Below are 14,563 nucleotides of genomic sequence, written 5' to 3' on the forward strand. Positions count from 1 at the left end.
CTTTCAGAAATTCCAATTGGATATTATGTATGCCTCATTCTAGCTCATGTCTTTTTTCATGTGTTCCAGATTTTTACCTTCAGTTTAACTTCTTTTATATTCTGCTAATTTCTTCAGATCGATCTTGTATTTCACTAATTCTCTCTTGAGCTGTAATTAATGAGCTGTTTAACCAGAACACTGACTTTATAAACCTTGACAGCGCAAATAACGAAATCAAGAGGTGGAAGTATGAGAACGCCAATTTCATCCTTTCACAGCTGGCGGTCAACTGACAGTTTAAAATTGGATCACAATTAGTATTTACTAACATCTTTTGTCCTTCACTTTATAAGAATCTTTTTTTAATTTTATTTTATTATGTTATGTTAGTCACCATACATTACATCATTAGTTCTTTTTTACAGATGTTCTTATTTTTTATCTTGTTATGTTAATCACCATACCTTACATCATTAGTTTTTGATGTAGTATTCCATGATTCATTGTTTGCGTATAACACCCAGTGCTCCATGCAGTACATGCCCTCTTTAATACCCATCACCAGGCTACCCCATCCCCCACCCCCTCCCCTCTAGAACCCTCAGTCTCAGAGTCGATAGTCTCTCATGGTTCGTCTCCCTCTCTGATTCCCCCCCTTCATTCTTCCCTTCCTGCTATCTTCTTTTTCTTCTTTTTTCTTTTTAAACATATAATGTATTATTTGTTTCAGAGGTACAGGTCTGTGATTCATCAGTCTTACAGAATTCACAGCGCTCACCATAGCACATACCCTCCCCAATGTCCATCACCCAGCCCACCCCATCCCTCTGACCCCCCACCACTCCAGCAAAACTCAGTTTGTTTCCTGAGATTAAGAATTCATCATATCAGTGAGATCTTATGATACTTGTCTTTCTCTGATTGACTTATTTTGCTTAGCATAATACCCTCTAGTTTCATCCACGTCGTTGCAAATGGCAAGATTTCGTGTTTTTTGATGGCTACATAATATTTCATTGTATATATATACCAGATCTTCTTTATCCATTCATCTATCAATGGACAGCTTGGCTCTTTCCATAGTTTGGCTATTGTGGACATTGCTGCTATAAACACTGGGGTGCTCATACCCCTTCGGATCATGACATTTGTATCTTTGGGGTAAATACCCAGTAGTGCAATTGCTGGGTCATAGGGTAGCTCTATTTTCAACTTTTTGAGGATCCTCCATATTGTTTTCCAGAGTGGCTGTACCAGCTTGCATTCTCACCAACAGTGTAGGAGGGTTCCCCTTTGTCCGCATCCTTGCCAACATCTGTCGTTTCCTGACCTGTTAATTTTAGCCATTCTGACTGGTGTGAGGTGGTATCTCATTGAGGTTTTGATTTGGATTTCCCTGATGCCAAGCGATGTTGAGCACTTTTTCATGTGTCTGTTGGCCATTTGGATATCTTCTTTAGAAAATTGTCTGTTCATGTCTTCTGCCCATTTCTTGATTGGATTGTTTGTTCTTTGGGTGTTGGGTTTGATAAGTTCTTTATAGATTTTGGATACTATCCTTTGTCTGATATGTCATTTGCAAATATCTTGTCCCATTCTGTCGGTTGTCTTTTGGTTCTATTGACTGTTTCTTTTGCTGTACAAAAGCTTTTTATCTTGATGAAGTCCCAATAGTTCATTTTTGCCCTTGCTTCCTTTGCCTTTGGAGATGTGTCTAGGAAGAAGTTGCTGCGGCTGAGGTCAAAGAGGTTGCTGTCTGTGTTTTCCTTTAGGATTTTGATGGATTCCTGTCTCACACTGAGGTCTTTCATCCATTTTGAGTCCGTTTTTGTGTGTGGTGTAAGGAAATGGTCCAGTTTCATTCTTCTGCATGTAGCTGTCCAATTTCCCCAACACCATTTGTTGAAGAGACTGTCTTTTTTCCATTGGACATTCTTTCCTGCTTTGTTGAAGATTAGTTGACCATAGAGTTGAGGGTCCGTTTCTGGGCTCTCTATTCTGTTCCATTGATCTATGTGTCTGTTTTTGTGCCAGTACCATATTATTTTGATGATTACAGCTTTGTAATAGAGCTTGAAGTCCAGAATTGTGATGCCCCCAGCTTTGCTTTTCTTTTTCAACATTCTTCTGGCTATTCGGGGTCTTTTCTGGTCCCATACAAATTTTAGGATTATTTGTTCCATTTCTTTGAAAAAAGTTTACGGTATTTTGATAGGGATTGCATTGAATGTGTAGATTGCTCTAGGTAGCACTGACATTTTCACAATATTTATTCTTCCAATCCATGAGCATGGAAAGTTTTTCCATTTCTTTGTGTCTTCCTCAATTTCTTTCATTAGTATTCTATAGTTTTCTGAGTACAGATTCTTTGCCTCTTTGGTTAGATTTATTCCTAGGTATCTTATGGTTTTGGGTGCAATTGTAAATGGGATCGACTCCTTAATTTCTCTTTCTTCTGTCTCGTTGTTGGTGTATAAGAATGCCACTGATTTCTGTGCATTGATTTTATATTCTGCCACTCTACTGAATTCCTGCATGAGTTCTAGCAGTTTTGGGATGGAGTCTTTTGGGTTTTCCACATAAAGTATCACATCATCTGCAAAGAGTGAGAGTTTGACTTCTTTGCCTATTCCGATGCCTTTTATTTCTTTCTTTGTCTGATTGCTGAGGCTAGGACTTCTAGGACTGTGTTGAATAGCAGTGGTGATAGTGGACATCCCTGCCGTGTTCCTGACCTTAGGGGGAAAGCTCTCAGCTCTTCCCCATTGAGAATGATATTCGCTGTGGGTTTTTCATAGATGGCTTTTATGATATTGAGGTTTGTACCCTCTATCCCTACACTCTGAAAAGTTTTAATCAAGAAAGGATGCTGTATTTTGTCAAATGCTTTTTCTGCCTCTATTGAGAGGATCATATGGTTCTTGTTCTTTCTTTTATTAATGGATTGTATCACATTGATTGATTTGCGGATGTTGAACCAACCTTGTAGCCCAGGAATAAATCCCACTTGGTCGTGATGAATAATCCTTTTAATGTACTGTTGGATCCTATTGGCTAGTATTTTGGTGAGAATTTTTGCATCTATGTTCATCAGGGATATTGGTCTGTAATTCTCCTTTTTGATGGGGTCTTTGTCTGGTTTTGGGATCAAGGTAATTCTGGGAGTTTGGAAGTTTTCCTTCCATTTCTATTTTTTGGAACAATTTCAGAAGACTAGGTATTAATTCTTCTTTAACGTCTGGCCAGGGGTTTATCAGTCTTATTAATTCTTTCAAAGAACCATCTCCTAGTTTCATTGCTCAGTTCTACCGTTCTTTTGGTTTCTATTTCATTGATTTCTGCACTGATCTTCACTATTTCTCTTCAGCTGCTGGGTTTAGGCTTTACTTACTCCTTTATCAGCTCCTTTAGGTGTAGGGGTGGGTTGTGTATTTGAGACCTTTCTTGTTTCTTGAGAAAGCTTGTATTGCTATATGCTTTCCTCTTAAGACCGCCTTTGCTGCATCCCAAAGATTTTGAACAGTTGTGTTTTCATTTTCATTTGTTTCTATGAATTTTTAAAATTCTTCTTTAATTTCCTGATTGACCCATTCATTCTTTAGTAGGATGCTCTTTAGTCTCCATGTATTTGAGTTCTTTCCAATTTCCCTTTTGAGGAAATTCTTGAGGAATGAGTTCTAGTTTCAAAGCATTGTGGTCCGAAAATATGCAAGGAATGATCCTAATATTTTGGTACCGGTTGAGCCCTGGTTTGTGACCTAGGATGTGATCTGTTCTGGATAATGTTCCCTGGGCACTAGAGAAGAATGTGTATTCTGTTGCTTTGGGTTGGAATGTTCTGAATATATCTGTGAAGTCCATTTGGTCCAGTGTGTAATTTAAAGCCTTTATTTCCTTGTTGATCTTTTACTTAGATGATCTGTCCATTTCAGTGAGGGTGGTGTTAAAGACCCCTACTATTATTGTATTATTGTTGGTGTGTTTCTTTGATTTTGTTATTAATTGCCTTATATAATTGGCTGCTCCCCAGTTAGGGGCATAGATATTTACAATTTTTAGGTCTTCTTGTTGGATAGACTTTTTAAGTAGGATATAGTGTCCTTCCTCATCTCTTATTATAGTCTTTGGTTTAAAATCTATTTTGTCTGATATAAGGATTGCCACCCCGGCTTTCTTTTGATGTCCATTAGCATGGTAAATGGTTTTCCACCCCTTCACTTTCAATCTGGAGGTGTCTTTGGGTCTAAAATGAGTCTCTTACAGGCAGCATATTGATGGGTCTTGTTTTTTAATCTAATTTGATACCCTGTGTCTTTTGACTGGGACATTTAGCCCATTTACATTCAGGGTAACTATTGAAAGATATGAATTTAGTGCCATTGTATTGCCTGTAAGGTGACTGTTACTGTATATCATCTCTGTTCCTTTCTGGTCTATGTTACTTTTAGGCTCTTTCTTTGCTTAGAGGACCCCTTTCAATATTTCTTGTAGGGCTGGTTTGGTGTTTGCAAATTCTTTTAGTTTTTGTTTGTCCTGGAAGCTTTTTATGTCTCCTTCTATTTTCAATGATAGCCTAGCTGGATATAGTATTCTTGGCTGCATATTTTTCTCATTTAGTGCTTTGAAGATATCATGCCACTCCTTTCTGGCTTGCCAGGTCTCTGTGGATAGGTCTGTGCCAATCTAATGTTTCTAACATTGTAGGTTACAGACCTCTTGTCCCGAGCTGCTTTCAGGATTTTCTCTTTGTCTCTGAGACTCGTAAGTTTTACTATTAGATGTCGGGATGTTGACCTATTTTTATTGATTTTGAGGGGGGTTCTCTGTGCCTCCTGGATTTTGATGCCTGTTTCCTTCCCCAAATTAGGGAAGTTCTCTGCTATAATTTGCTCCACTATATCTTCTGCCCCCCTCTCTCTTTCTTCTTCTTCTTCTGGGATCCCAATTATTCTAATATTGTTTCGTCTTATGGTATCACTTATCTCTTGAATTCTGCCCTCGTGATCCAGTAGTTGTTTATCTCTCTTTTTCTCAGCTTCTTTATTCTCCATCATTTGGTCTTCTATATCACTAATTCTCTCTTCTGCCTAATTTATCCTAGCAGTTAGAGCCTCCATTTTTTATTGCACCTCATTAATAGCCTTTTTGATTTCCACTTGGTTATATTTTAGTTCTTTTATTTCTTCAGAAAGGGATTCTCTAGTATCTTCCATGCTTTTTTCAAGCCCAGCTAGAATCTTTATAATCATCATTCTGAACTCTAGTTCTGACATCTTACTAATGTCCGTATCGATTAGGTCCCTGGCAGTCGGTACTTCCTCTTGTTCTTTTTTTTTGAGGTGAGTTTTTCCGTCTTGTCATTTTGTCTTCCAGAAAGTTGTCGCTTTTCTGTTCAGAGAGTTGCTGCTATTCTTTTCTTTGATCTCCTGTTGAGTTTGTAGGTGTTCAGAATAGTTTGATACCTATCTAGCTGAATTCCTGGGACCAGATGAAATTTAGGTCTCCCACTCCTCTGCCATCTTGCTCCTCCTCCTTTAAGAATTGTTTAAGAACTAATATTTCTTGGGGCACCTGGGTGGCTCAATCGGTTAAGCATCTGCCTTTGGCTCAGGTCATGATCCCAGGGTCCTGAGATCGAGCCCCGCATCAGGCTCCCTGCTTGGCGGGAAGCCTGCTTCTCCCTCTCCCACTCCCCCTGCTTGTGTTCCCTCTCTCGCTGTTTCTCTCTGTCAATTAAATAAATAAAATCTTAAAAAAAAAAGAACGAATATTTCTTGCAGTAAAGAAAGATTTATTTGAGCTTTACTATTTTATTCTGCTTATTTGTTAAATTCAAGCAAAATTAAACTGAAAGAATTAAAACTAGCATGGCAATATTGTTTTAAAAAGTACCCCCCACATCTCTCTCCCTCCTTCTCCCCTTCTTCCTCCTCTTCCTTCTCTCTCTTGTGTGTGTGTGTGTGTGTGTGTGTGTGTGTGTATGTGTGCAGACCTAGATATTCATATATTCATATAATGTTAACAATAGTTATTTCTGGTTAATGGGTCTTAGAGTGATTTTTTACTTTACTCCTTAAAATATGTGAATCTTTTACTTGAGTAGGTATAATTTAACATCAAAAACAAAATGAAAAAGCAAGAGGTGGCAAATTTCAGTGGCTGAGGGGCCACTACCTCTCCCTCTGCCAGTAAGCTTAAATTCTATCGATTTTCTCAATACTTTATTTAATTCACTTCAGATCTTCCTGTCTCATCATTTAGTCTAATGTTCAATATTGAACTTTCTTCCTAAAGGTAAAATACAACAGATAAGAGAAAGAAAAAAACAAATTGTGATCTTGAGAAATTTTCGTTATAAAATTTGAGTCCCTGAGATTCTCACTATAGTAGCAACTATACTCCAAACTTTTCTTCAATATGTAGCCAGCCACGTAGAGCAATTAGTGTAATATGTTCTTATAATTGGCCTTTGCGTATTATTTACAACTGGGCAATGAAGAACAGCTTAAGAGCCTTGGGCCCACTGATAAGCAAAAATTATCTTATGAAAATTTATAAAAATAAAACTTGACACATTACATTTGTTTGAATCTTAGTTTTTGATGGGCACCATTTTAATTGGACGGGGGTTCTGAACCCATAGTATTCCTTCCATAGTAGTTCACAGCTGTATCTAACAGGTAACTATTATTTCACAGGCAAGTTTCTGTCTTAATATAGACAGTCTACCAGACCGCAAAACCATAGCTAATGATCAGCTAGTCTCTTAAGTGAATTCATATATTGGCATTTACTTCTCAGCAGATATTAGCTAACATTTTGTGTCTAAAGTATATTTGGGTTACTCAGAAGCAGCATAACTATTCCTAGTCAACTATTCTGATTTTTTTTAAGATTTTATTTATTTGAGAGAGAGCACAAGCAGCAGGGGGAGAGGCAGAGGGAGAGGAAGAAGCAGGCTCCCTGCTGAGCAGGGAGCCTGATGTGGGGCTCAATCCCAGGACCCCGGGATCATGACCTGAGCCACCCAGATGCCCCTGATTTTTGGTGTTTAATTTCCTATTATTCTCTAACATTTGTCTTTGTGGCATTTTCATTTTAGAAGCAGAAAAGCAATTATTTACTGAGAATGAATAAGCAGAATGTTCTTGCTTGAAATTAAAAAACCCAAGACAACTGCCTTCGCCCAGTCCATTACTTGAATGATAAACATGAACAATAGGTAACAGGATATTTTTAGAGTAGCACCTGGCTACACTATAAAAAAAGAGACCATCAGAAAGGTCCACTCCACTGGCTACTCATCGGTGCTTCTTTGAAGTGCTCTATCCCCCTTGTTCCCCAGTTGACCCTGGTTCCAGGACTAAGGGTGTTAGTATTAGCTGGGAACTTGTTAAACATGAACTTTTGGGGGCCCTAATCCAGGCCAGTTGAATCAGCAACTCAGAGTGGGGGCGTCTAGCAATGTCTTAACAAGATCCTGATGCACACTAAGTTGGAGAACCATTGCCTAGATGGTGTTGTCTTAGGGCCAGGAGATGGCAAGGAGACATCAAAAGACAATTTGCTGCATGTATCTTGCCAGCTTTTCTGATCTCCCATTCCCTGCACCCCAAACCCCATCAAGAGGGGCTGATGTGGATGCTGAAAAAACGGATGTTTAGCTTTTGCTCTGTGCAATCCAATGTTGTCAACCACAAAGAGATCTCATACAAAGGTTAACTGTATTTCAGTGATCAAGGCTGTAGTCTGTGGAGTCCAGTTCCCTGGTTTCAAATACTGGCTCTATTCTTTACCAGTGGTTTCTCATTTCCTCTGTCCCTTACTTTCCCCCATTTATATTTACCTCAGGAGGTCATTGAGAGGATTAAAATGTTCAATGTTCAGGATATGAAAAGTGATTCATAAATGATGCTATCATGTCACGAGATTTTTCTATCCTAGGCTGTGTTTTGGTACAATGCACAACAAGGTGGGCATTGCTTCAGGTGCATAATTATGTGCTATTAGGTTTTAGGAAAGGTGAGAAGAGAAAAATATTGAATTCACAGCCTGCCTTCCTATTTATCATGTCGACAGGATTAATGAAGTAATGTTTATACAACACAGTAATTTGAAGATATCCCCATAAGGTCAGGATACATTTATAATGGCAGTCTCTGTGTTTAGCATTTTAAAGCAGTACACTTCTAGGCCTCCAACTACAAAGGATCCTATTAATTAGTGGTGGTGGTGAGGGTTTAAGTTTTAATTCCTGCTGCTTCTCATTTAAATCTTTTATGACAAACTGTGTAAGAGCCATAGCACAACTCAGCGCATTATATCTTAAAAACGTTGAGCTTAGGTTCCCCCCTCTTTTAATGTAACTAACAGCGGTAACCTAATGAATGCAAGGCTATTAAGTTTTCTCCAACAGAATCAGGCTAAGCTTTTAAGGTCAGGCATTTCCTTATAATTTTGCATGGCATAGTTATAAAACATTGTTTCCATGTGAACATGTTAATGACCATCTATCTGATCATGGGTTTAAAATAACCCATGTTAAATTGAAGATGTACATTAAAACGGGCTTGATTTTCTGGTATAGACTTTATCTACATTTAGGCCTCAGTCAGTACTGTTGGCTTATTCCAGTTATAAAGTGATTAATTTCAAGTTGAATGTAGCAGAAACAAGTATTTGTTTCCACAAAAATATTCCCACCTTCAGGAGTGTATGAGGACGGCAACCTTTTTATTTACTTTTTTTTAAAGATTTTATTTATTTTACAGAGAGAGACACAGCGAGAGAGGGAACACAAGCAGGGGGAGTGGGAGAGGGAGAAGCAGGCTTTCCTCCGAGCAGAGAGCCTGATGCGGGGCTCGATCCCAGGACCCTGGGATCATGACCTGAACCAAAGGCAGACGCCTAACAGACTGACCCGAGGAACACTGAGGGCAGCCTGTTTAAACTAGTAAGACTGTAAGAGTCTTCTGTTTTCATACATAATTCAAAAGACTTCTGGGTTTTAAGTGTATTCCCATTAGGGTGCGGTTTAGTTCTCCTTTGAATCTGACTGTAGATGTGGTATAATAAAAAAAAATATATATGTATTCAGTCTTGTCCCTGGTTCTTGGCACAGAGCTCTTAAAATCCTTGGAATTTCCTGAGTGATGTCTTTTGTCATAAGCTTTTTGCCCAAACCCGAGTTTATGCTCATGAGGTGATCTTGGCACTGGTCACCAGAGGAACCAACCACATGATTAGAGGGCTAGAACGATCAGCCACACCCCAAGATATCCAGGGAAGGAACGGCTGGAGAGTGAGTTCAATAATCAATGGCCAATGATGTCATCAATCACATCTAGGTAATGAAACTTTAGTAAACAAAGTAAGGGGTTAAGAGAGCTTCCAGGTTGGTGAACACATCCATGTGCAGGAGGGTGGAGCATCAAGAGGTCATGGAAGCTCTGCCCACTTCCCCCCACTCCCTTTGCCCTGGATATCTCTTCCATTTGGCTGTTCCTGGGTGTTTTTTTTTTTTAAGAGATTTTAAAGTAATTCCTACACACAACGTGGGGCTGGAACTTACAACCCAGGGATCAAGAGTTGCATGCTTTACCAACTGAGCCAGCCAGGCACCCCTGGGTTGTATCCTTTATAATAAAACTATACTAGTGCTTCCCTCACGTCTGAGTTGTTCTAGTGTATTGAACCTGACAAGGGTGGGAACCCCTCATTTGTAGTTGTCAGGGCAGAAGTGCAGGTATCCTGGATACCTCATTTTTGGCTGTTGTCTTGTACCGATCACTTAACTTATAGAGACTATGCTAACACTGGCTGGTGTCAGAAGTGACTTGTTGGACACCCAGGTGGTGTTGGAGAGTACCGCTGTTTGTTAGAACAGTGGAGTAGGGGAGACAGAAGAGGCTCTCCTGTCATTCTGCAGTGCACTTGGGATTCCTGTGATAACCAGTGTCTGGCACTCTAAGGCCCAGCTGTCACTGTAGACCTAAAAACCCCATTGGAGTAAAATGGGAGGAATAACATATTCAGTTCAGTACTTAAATATACATCATGGTTTTTCATAGTTGTTTTTACTATATGTAGTATGTTTTGCCAAGTGCTCATCAACATAACGTTTATCACCAGTGGGAAGCTTTCCTCTCCTGCAATCAAATTTACTGGCATTCAGGGTACACTGATACAGCCCTTGTACCTTTTGGGGAAGTAAAATAAACTCTACCTGCCCCTCAAACCTGTTTTGAAAGGCCTTGCCAAATCTGAAAACTCAAGTGTTAATTTTAACACCTCCTTGTGCCTTTGTCCCTGATCTCTACCTTGTGTCAGAGTTCTTGAAAGGTTATGTTTAAAAATAAACCTCGCTTCATACCTTGGCTTAAAGGGCACATCATGAGCTATTTTCAGCATTCAAAATTCACTAGATACTAACTAGTTATTTACATACTTGAAACCACTGTCAGGGATTTTTTTTTTCTTTTTAAACTACAGCTAACTCAGGAACATGGACATCTTATGGCAAACTGAAAATTCCATGTAATATAATTTAACTCTATCATCAGTATTCTCTGACTCCAAAGGGGGGAAAATATATCTATGTCTATAAAAGCTTTGTAGTAAGTACCCAATGGCCAAGCAGAACATACAACTGCATACAATTTTTTGATCTTAAAAACTCAACTTCTTATTCCTGTTATCTCTAAATCCATGACCTCTCCAGTTGTGGGGAGCCATTCTCGTTCGAACAGTTCATAAACAGTTAATATTAGGATTACCAAATGAGGATAAGCTGAAGTGATCTTTTAAATTTAACATACTAGTAGTAAGTGGAGAAAGTATATTAAAAATAGGCTCTATTTTAAAAATCCCATTGGCTTTTCTGCCCTACCATGGAAGAACAGCAAATGCCAACCTCTGCCTCCTTCCATTCTTTGGAACTGATTTTTGGGGATTAGAGGTGCATACTGAAAACTGTAGATCTTAATTCACGTATCAGTCATGTTAATACAAGGTCTCCGAACACAAACCAACTTCTACACTAGTAATCAAAAAGAAAAAAAAAAAAGAGTCATGAACACATGATTTTAAACTTTACTTTAAAAATGTAAGTATCTCCCAATATTTAACAGGTAAAGAAAATAGCATATTGGTTTATTTTATGTGGTTGTTATATTTTATTTTCCAAGTAATACTGATTAAAAATATTTACACACCTACTTTAAAGTCCACAGTTTAGCACTCTTATTTGTATGGCTTTAAAAGTTATAGCACAAGATCTTTACATTAAGGATCGGGGGAAAAAGATTCATTCAAAACAAAGCCTGATATATTATATACATGTTTTTCTCTGTACTTTATTTTAAATACATTAATTTTTAAATGATGCTCATCTTTTTTTCATCTGGTGGTAAAATACTAGTGCAACCTTTCATTTAAAAAAAAAAGTTTACCACAGATATAAATGAATTTTCCCAATTGGAAATGGCCCTTCAGTTGCCATTAAATGAAATTTCTCAACCTAAGTTACCAAGAAAAAGAATTGGTAGTTGCCATTATAAGCAAAAACATAAAATACTATAGCATCACCTACATTGCTCCATACAACACAAATTTTGAAAGAACCAGAGACACTTTAAAGAAGTTTAGTTGGTTTTGAAAAGGCACATGGGTGTGGGGTTTTTTTTTTTTTACATTCTAGAAATTTTGCCACCACCACTCTGTTTCTGTTGCAGAGATGACATCTGTGACTATCAGTATAGACAAGGTTGTTCAAACTAAAGAAAGCCAGAAGCCAAAATTTAACTGCACAGTAACAATGTACTTTTCTTCATGCAGCCTTGTGTTTCCTATATATTCAATTTTCTAACATGCATTAGAATACATTGTTTGTATTCTAATGATTTTATGTTTGATTTTACAACATGGAAAGAATCTGAGAAAGGACATGACCTGGGAAAGAGAGAAGGGAGAACCCTTATCACAATGAAAATAGATACATTCGTACCCAACTATATAATAAGAATATAATCCATTTAAGTTTCCAGAAATAATACTTCTCAAAAGCTTCCCATCCACTTATGGGAAAGATCCCTCCTCTGTGGCATTAAGTGGGGGGAAATCAGTTTGTTTCAACAGAAACAGTTCACAACAGTAAAGACTTTAACTTTGGTCCACTTGTCTGTTAGCCTAAGGACAGTCACACTGCCCATCAGCAGTTCAAAAATCCAACACATAAATTTAAAAATATATTCATTTGTTATTTCATTCTAAAACAGGCATAGGTGTTCTGTTCTCATTCCCTGCTTGGGAATCCACTGTTGATTTGGTCTCTAAACCATCAGCATCTTGGTGATCTTCCCTGGCAGCCTCAGCAGCATCTGCTTGGGGAGGCTCTCTCTCCTCCTGGTTCATGATTTCAGGGGTCACTTGTTCCAAGTCGGCTTCTAGAAGTTCAGTCTGTACTTCCACTGGCATCTGATTTACCCGTTCGACATGCAGCTCCTCCACGTGTACTTCAGTACCTTCTTCAGTCTGAATTCGACCCACTTCTAGATAACTCACCTGGACCTGCTCTGGAAGCTCACTCATATGTGAATCATGCACTTGGCTGTCCTGGAGCAGATCTGGATGGACCTGTTCCACAGTCACTTGTGCTGAATCCACCTGAACCTGAAGCAATGGTAACACATGCACCTTCCCAACTTGTTCTATAATAGTCATTGATGTCACAGGTTCGGTCTGCACACGTGTTTCTACTGAAAGAACTTCTTCGGTTACTAGACGCTCTGAAATATTGTGAGTATCACTGAGATGCCTCCTTAATTCATTTCCTTGCATAAACCACAAGTCACATAAAGTACAATGGTTGGGTTTATCTCCAGTGTGTATTACCAAATGATCTTTGAACTGGTCCCAGCTGTTAAACACACTGTTACAGACCTGAAATAACCAAACATATGGTTTTAACAATACTAATATTTAAACTGAAGAAAATACGAATGCATTTATTCTCTTTAAGGAAAAATTTGAAGTTTTCTGAAAAATGTATGATATTTATCATGTGGTCTAAGATTTCATAATTCTTTTATTTGATCTTTTAGCTGATGTAGCTAACAAATACATCCTGGAAAACATTTTAACACTGCCTTCATTGTTTAAATGTCATATAAATTCGAAGAATATAAAGTACCAATATTATAATTTCTCCCACAGTACCATTACCATTTAGAACAATTACATTATTTGGGTTATATACACACTAATCATGGAAGAAGAGCTGATCACAGCTAGTCAGCCAGCCCCTCACTGCCTCACTCCCAAATTCTAGTAATTGCTCAGTGGTTAAGAATAACCAGTTTCAGATTATCTATTATTTAGGACATAATTTTATTGAAATTGGTGTCATCTAGGGTTGAGTAAAAAAACACCCTATTCTAATCTTCCTTCTAAAATCAAGACAGTGATGTTCTTTACTCTTATTCTTTCCAAACTATCAGCTCTATACTTTCACTCTATACTCTGCTACCCTTCACTTTTAATGATTTCCAACACAGACCACTCCTTTGCTAAGGACAGAATACACCCACACATACCTGACATTCATAAAGCTTCTTTCTTCCCTTTTTTGCCCCTATTCCAGTTTGGCACGCAGTCAGGTGACATTTGAGGGTGCTATTTCTAGCAAATCGTTCATGACAATTTGGACATTCAAAAGGTTTTTCACCTATTACAACAGAAAAAAATTACATTGACAAATCAAGAAAAACAGAAAAAGCAAATAAAGTTTTTTTCTTTTTGGTTAATGCTAATAGCACCTTCTTGAAAGGAAGATCTGAATTTATAATTCAGATGTTTCTACCACATCCAAAAGACTCTCCTAGAGGTGGAAAAATAAGTTTTCAGTAATTATTATAATTGTATTCGTGCTTTGAGGAAGAAATAAAATTTGGATCTGCGTTCTGTTTCATGTTTTCGCTATTCTTAAAAAGTTGTTTATTTTCCCTTAGGTGAAAATCAAGATCAATCTCTATTTTGGGGAAATGCATCCAGAAGCATTTTTTGAGCACTTACTATGTGCCAGACCATGTGCTAGGTGATGATGATAAATAAACTGTCCTTTTTAAAAACTCTATCACAGGCCAGAGTATTTTACAAAGGTGAAATACATAGAAATGAGCACCTGCAATGTACCGCAGAAGGCCTGTTTCAGAAAAGAGGGCAATGGAAAATGTACTCCAGCAGCACAGGAGGAGAGTATTCTGCCTGGAATGGAGTAAGAGAAGGAAAGAGGGAAGTTTATTCTAAGCAGAGGCACAGAAGTATAAAACAACATGGTGGGTGAGGAGTAAGGAGGGAAGGTATCAGTAATGACTCCCAGGTCTCTGGCTTAGAATACCAACCAGAATAAAGAACACAGAAATCCAAGTAGGTTTGGAGTGGAAAGTGTGTTAGGAAAGATAATAAATTTAGTTATGTATCTGCTGATTTGAAGGTACTCAAAGAGGAAAAGTCTGGCAAACAGCTATATGGACTAATCTGAAGCCAAATAGAAGGTGGACTGATACACAGATTAGGAGTTACT

The 14,563-nt window shown here is 38.1% G+C and overlaps 1 protein-coding gene across 5 annotated transcripts in view; it reads right to left on the reverse strand.

The window, feature by feature from the left end:
• Positions 1-11,105: 11,105 nt before the first annotated feature.
• ZBTB35 (zinc finger and BTB domain containing 35) overlaps positions 11,106-14,563 on the reverse strand; it is a 29,220-nt gene continuing 25,762 nt past the window's right edge. For 4 of the 5 annotated variants that reach the window (XM_028098047.2, XM_028098044.2, XM_028098046.2 and 1 more), the window contains 2 exons: positions 13,575-13,705; positions 11,107-12,921 (listed from right to left, as the gene is read on the reverse strand). In XM_028098047.2, coding sequence (XP_027953848.1) covers positions 12,244-12,921; positions 13,575-13,705 — 809 coding nt within the window. In that variant the 3' untranslated portion in view covers positions 11,107-12,243. Of the gene's footprint in view, positions 12,922-13,574; positions 13,706-14,563 lie in introns of all 5 variants that reach the window. The other variant, XM_028098048.2, reaches the window with a different exon arrangement.

Source organism: Eumetopias jubatus, unplaced genomic scaffold (genome assembly GCF_037043125.1).
Source record: "Eumetopias jubatus isolate StellerSeaLion01/CBP00866 unplaced genomic scaffold, mEumJub1_p1.0 scaffold_5, whole genome shotgun sequence".
Classification (NCBI taxonomy): Eukaryota; Metazoa; Chordata; class Mammalia; order Carnivora; family Otariidae; genus Eumetopias; species Eumetopias jubatus.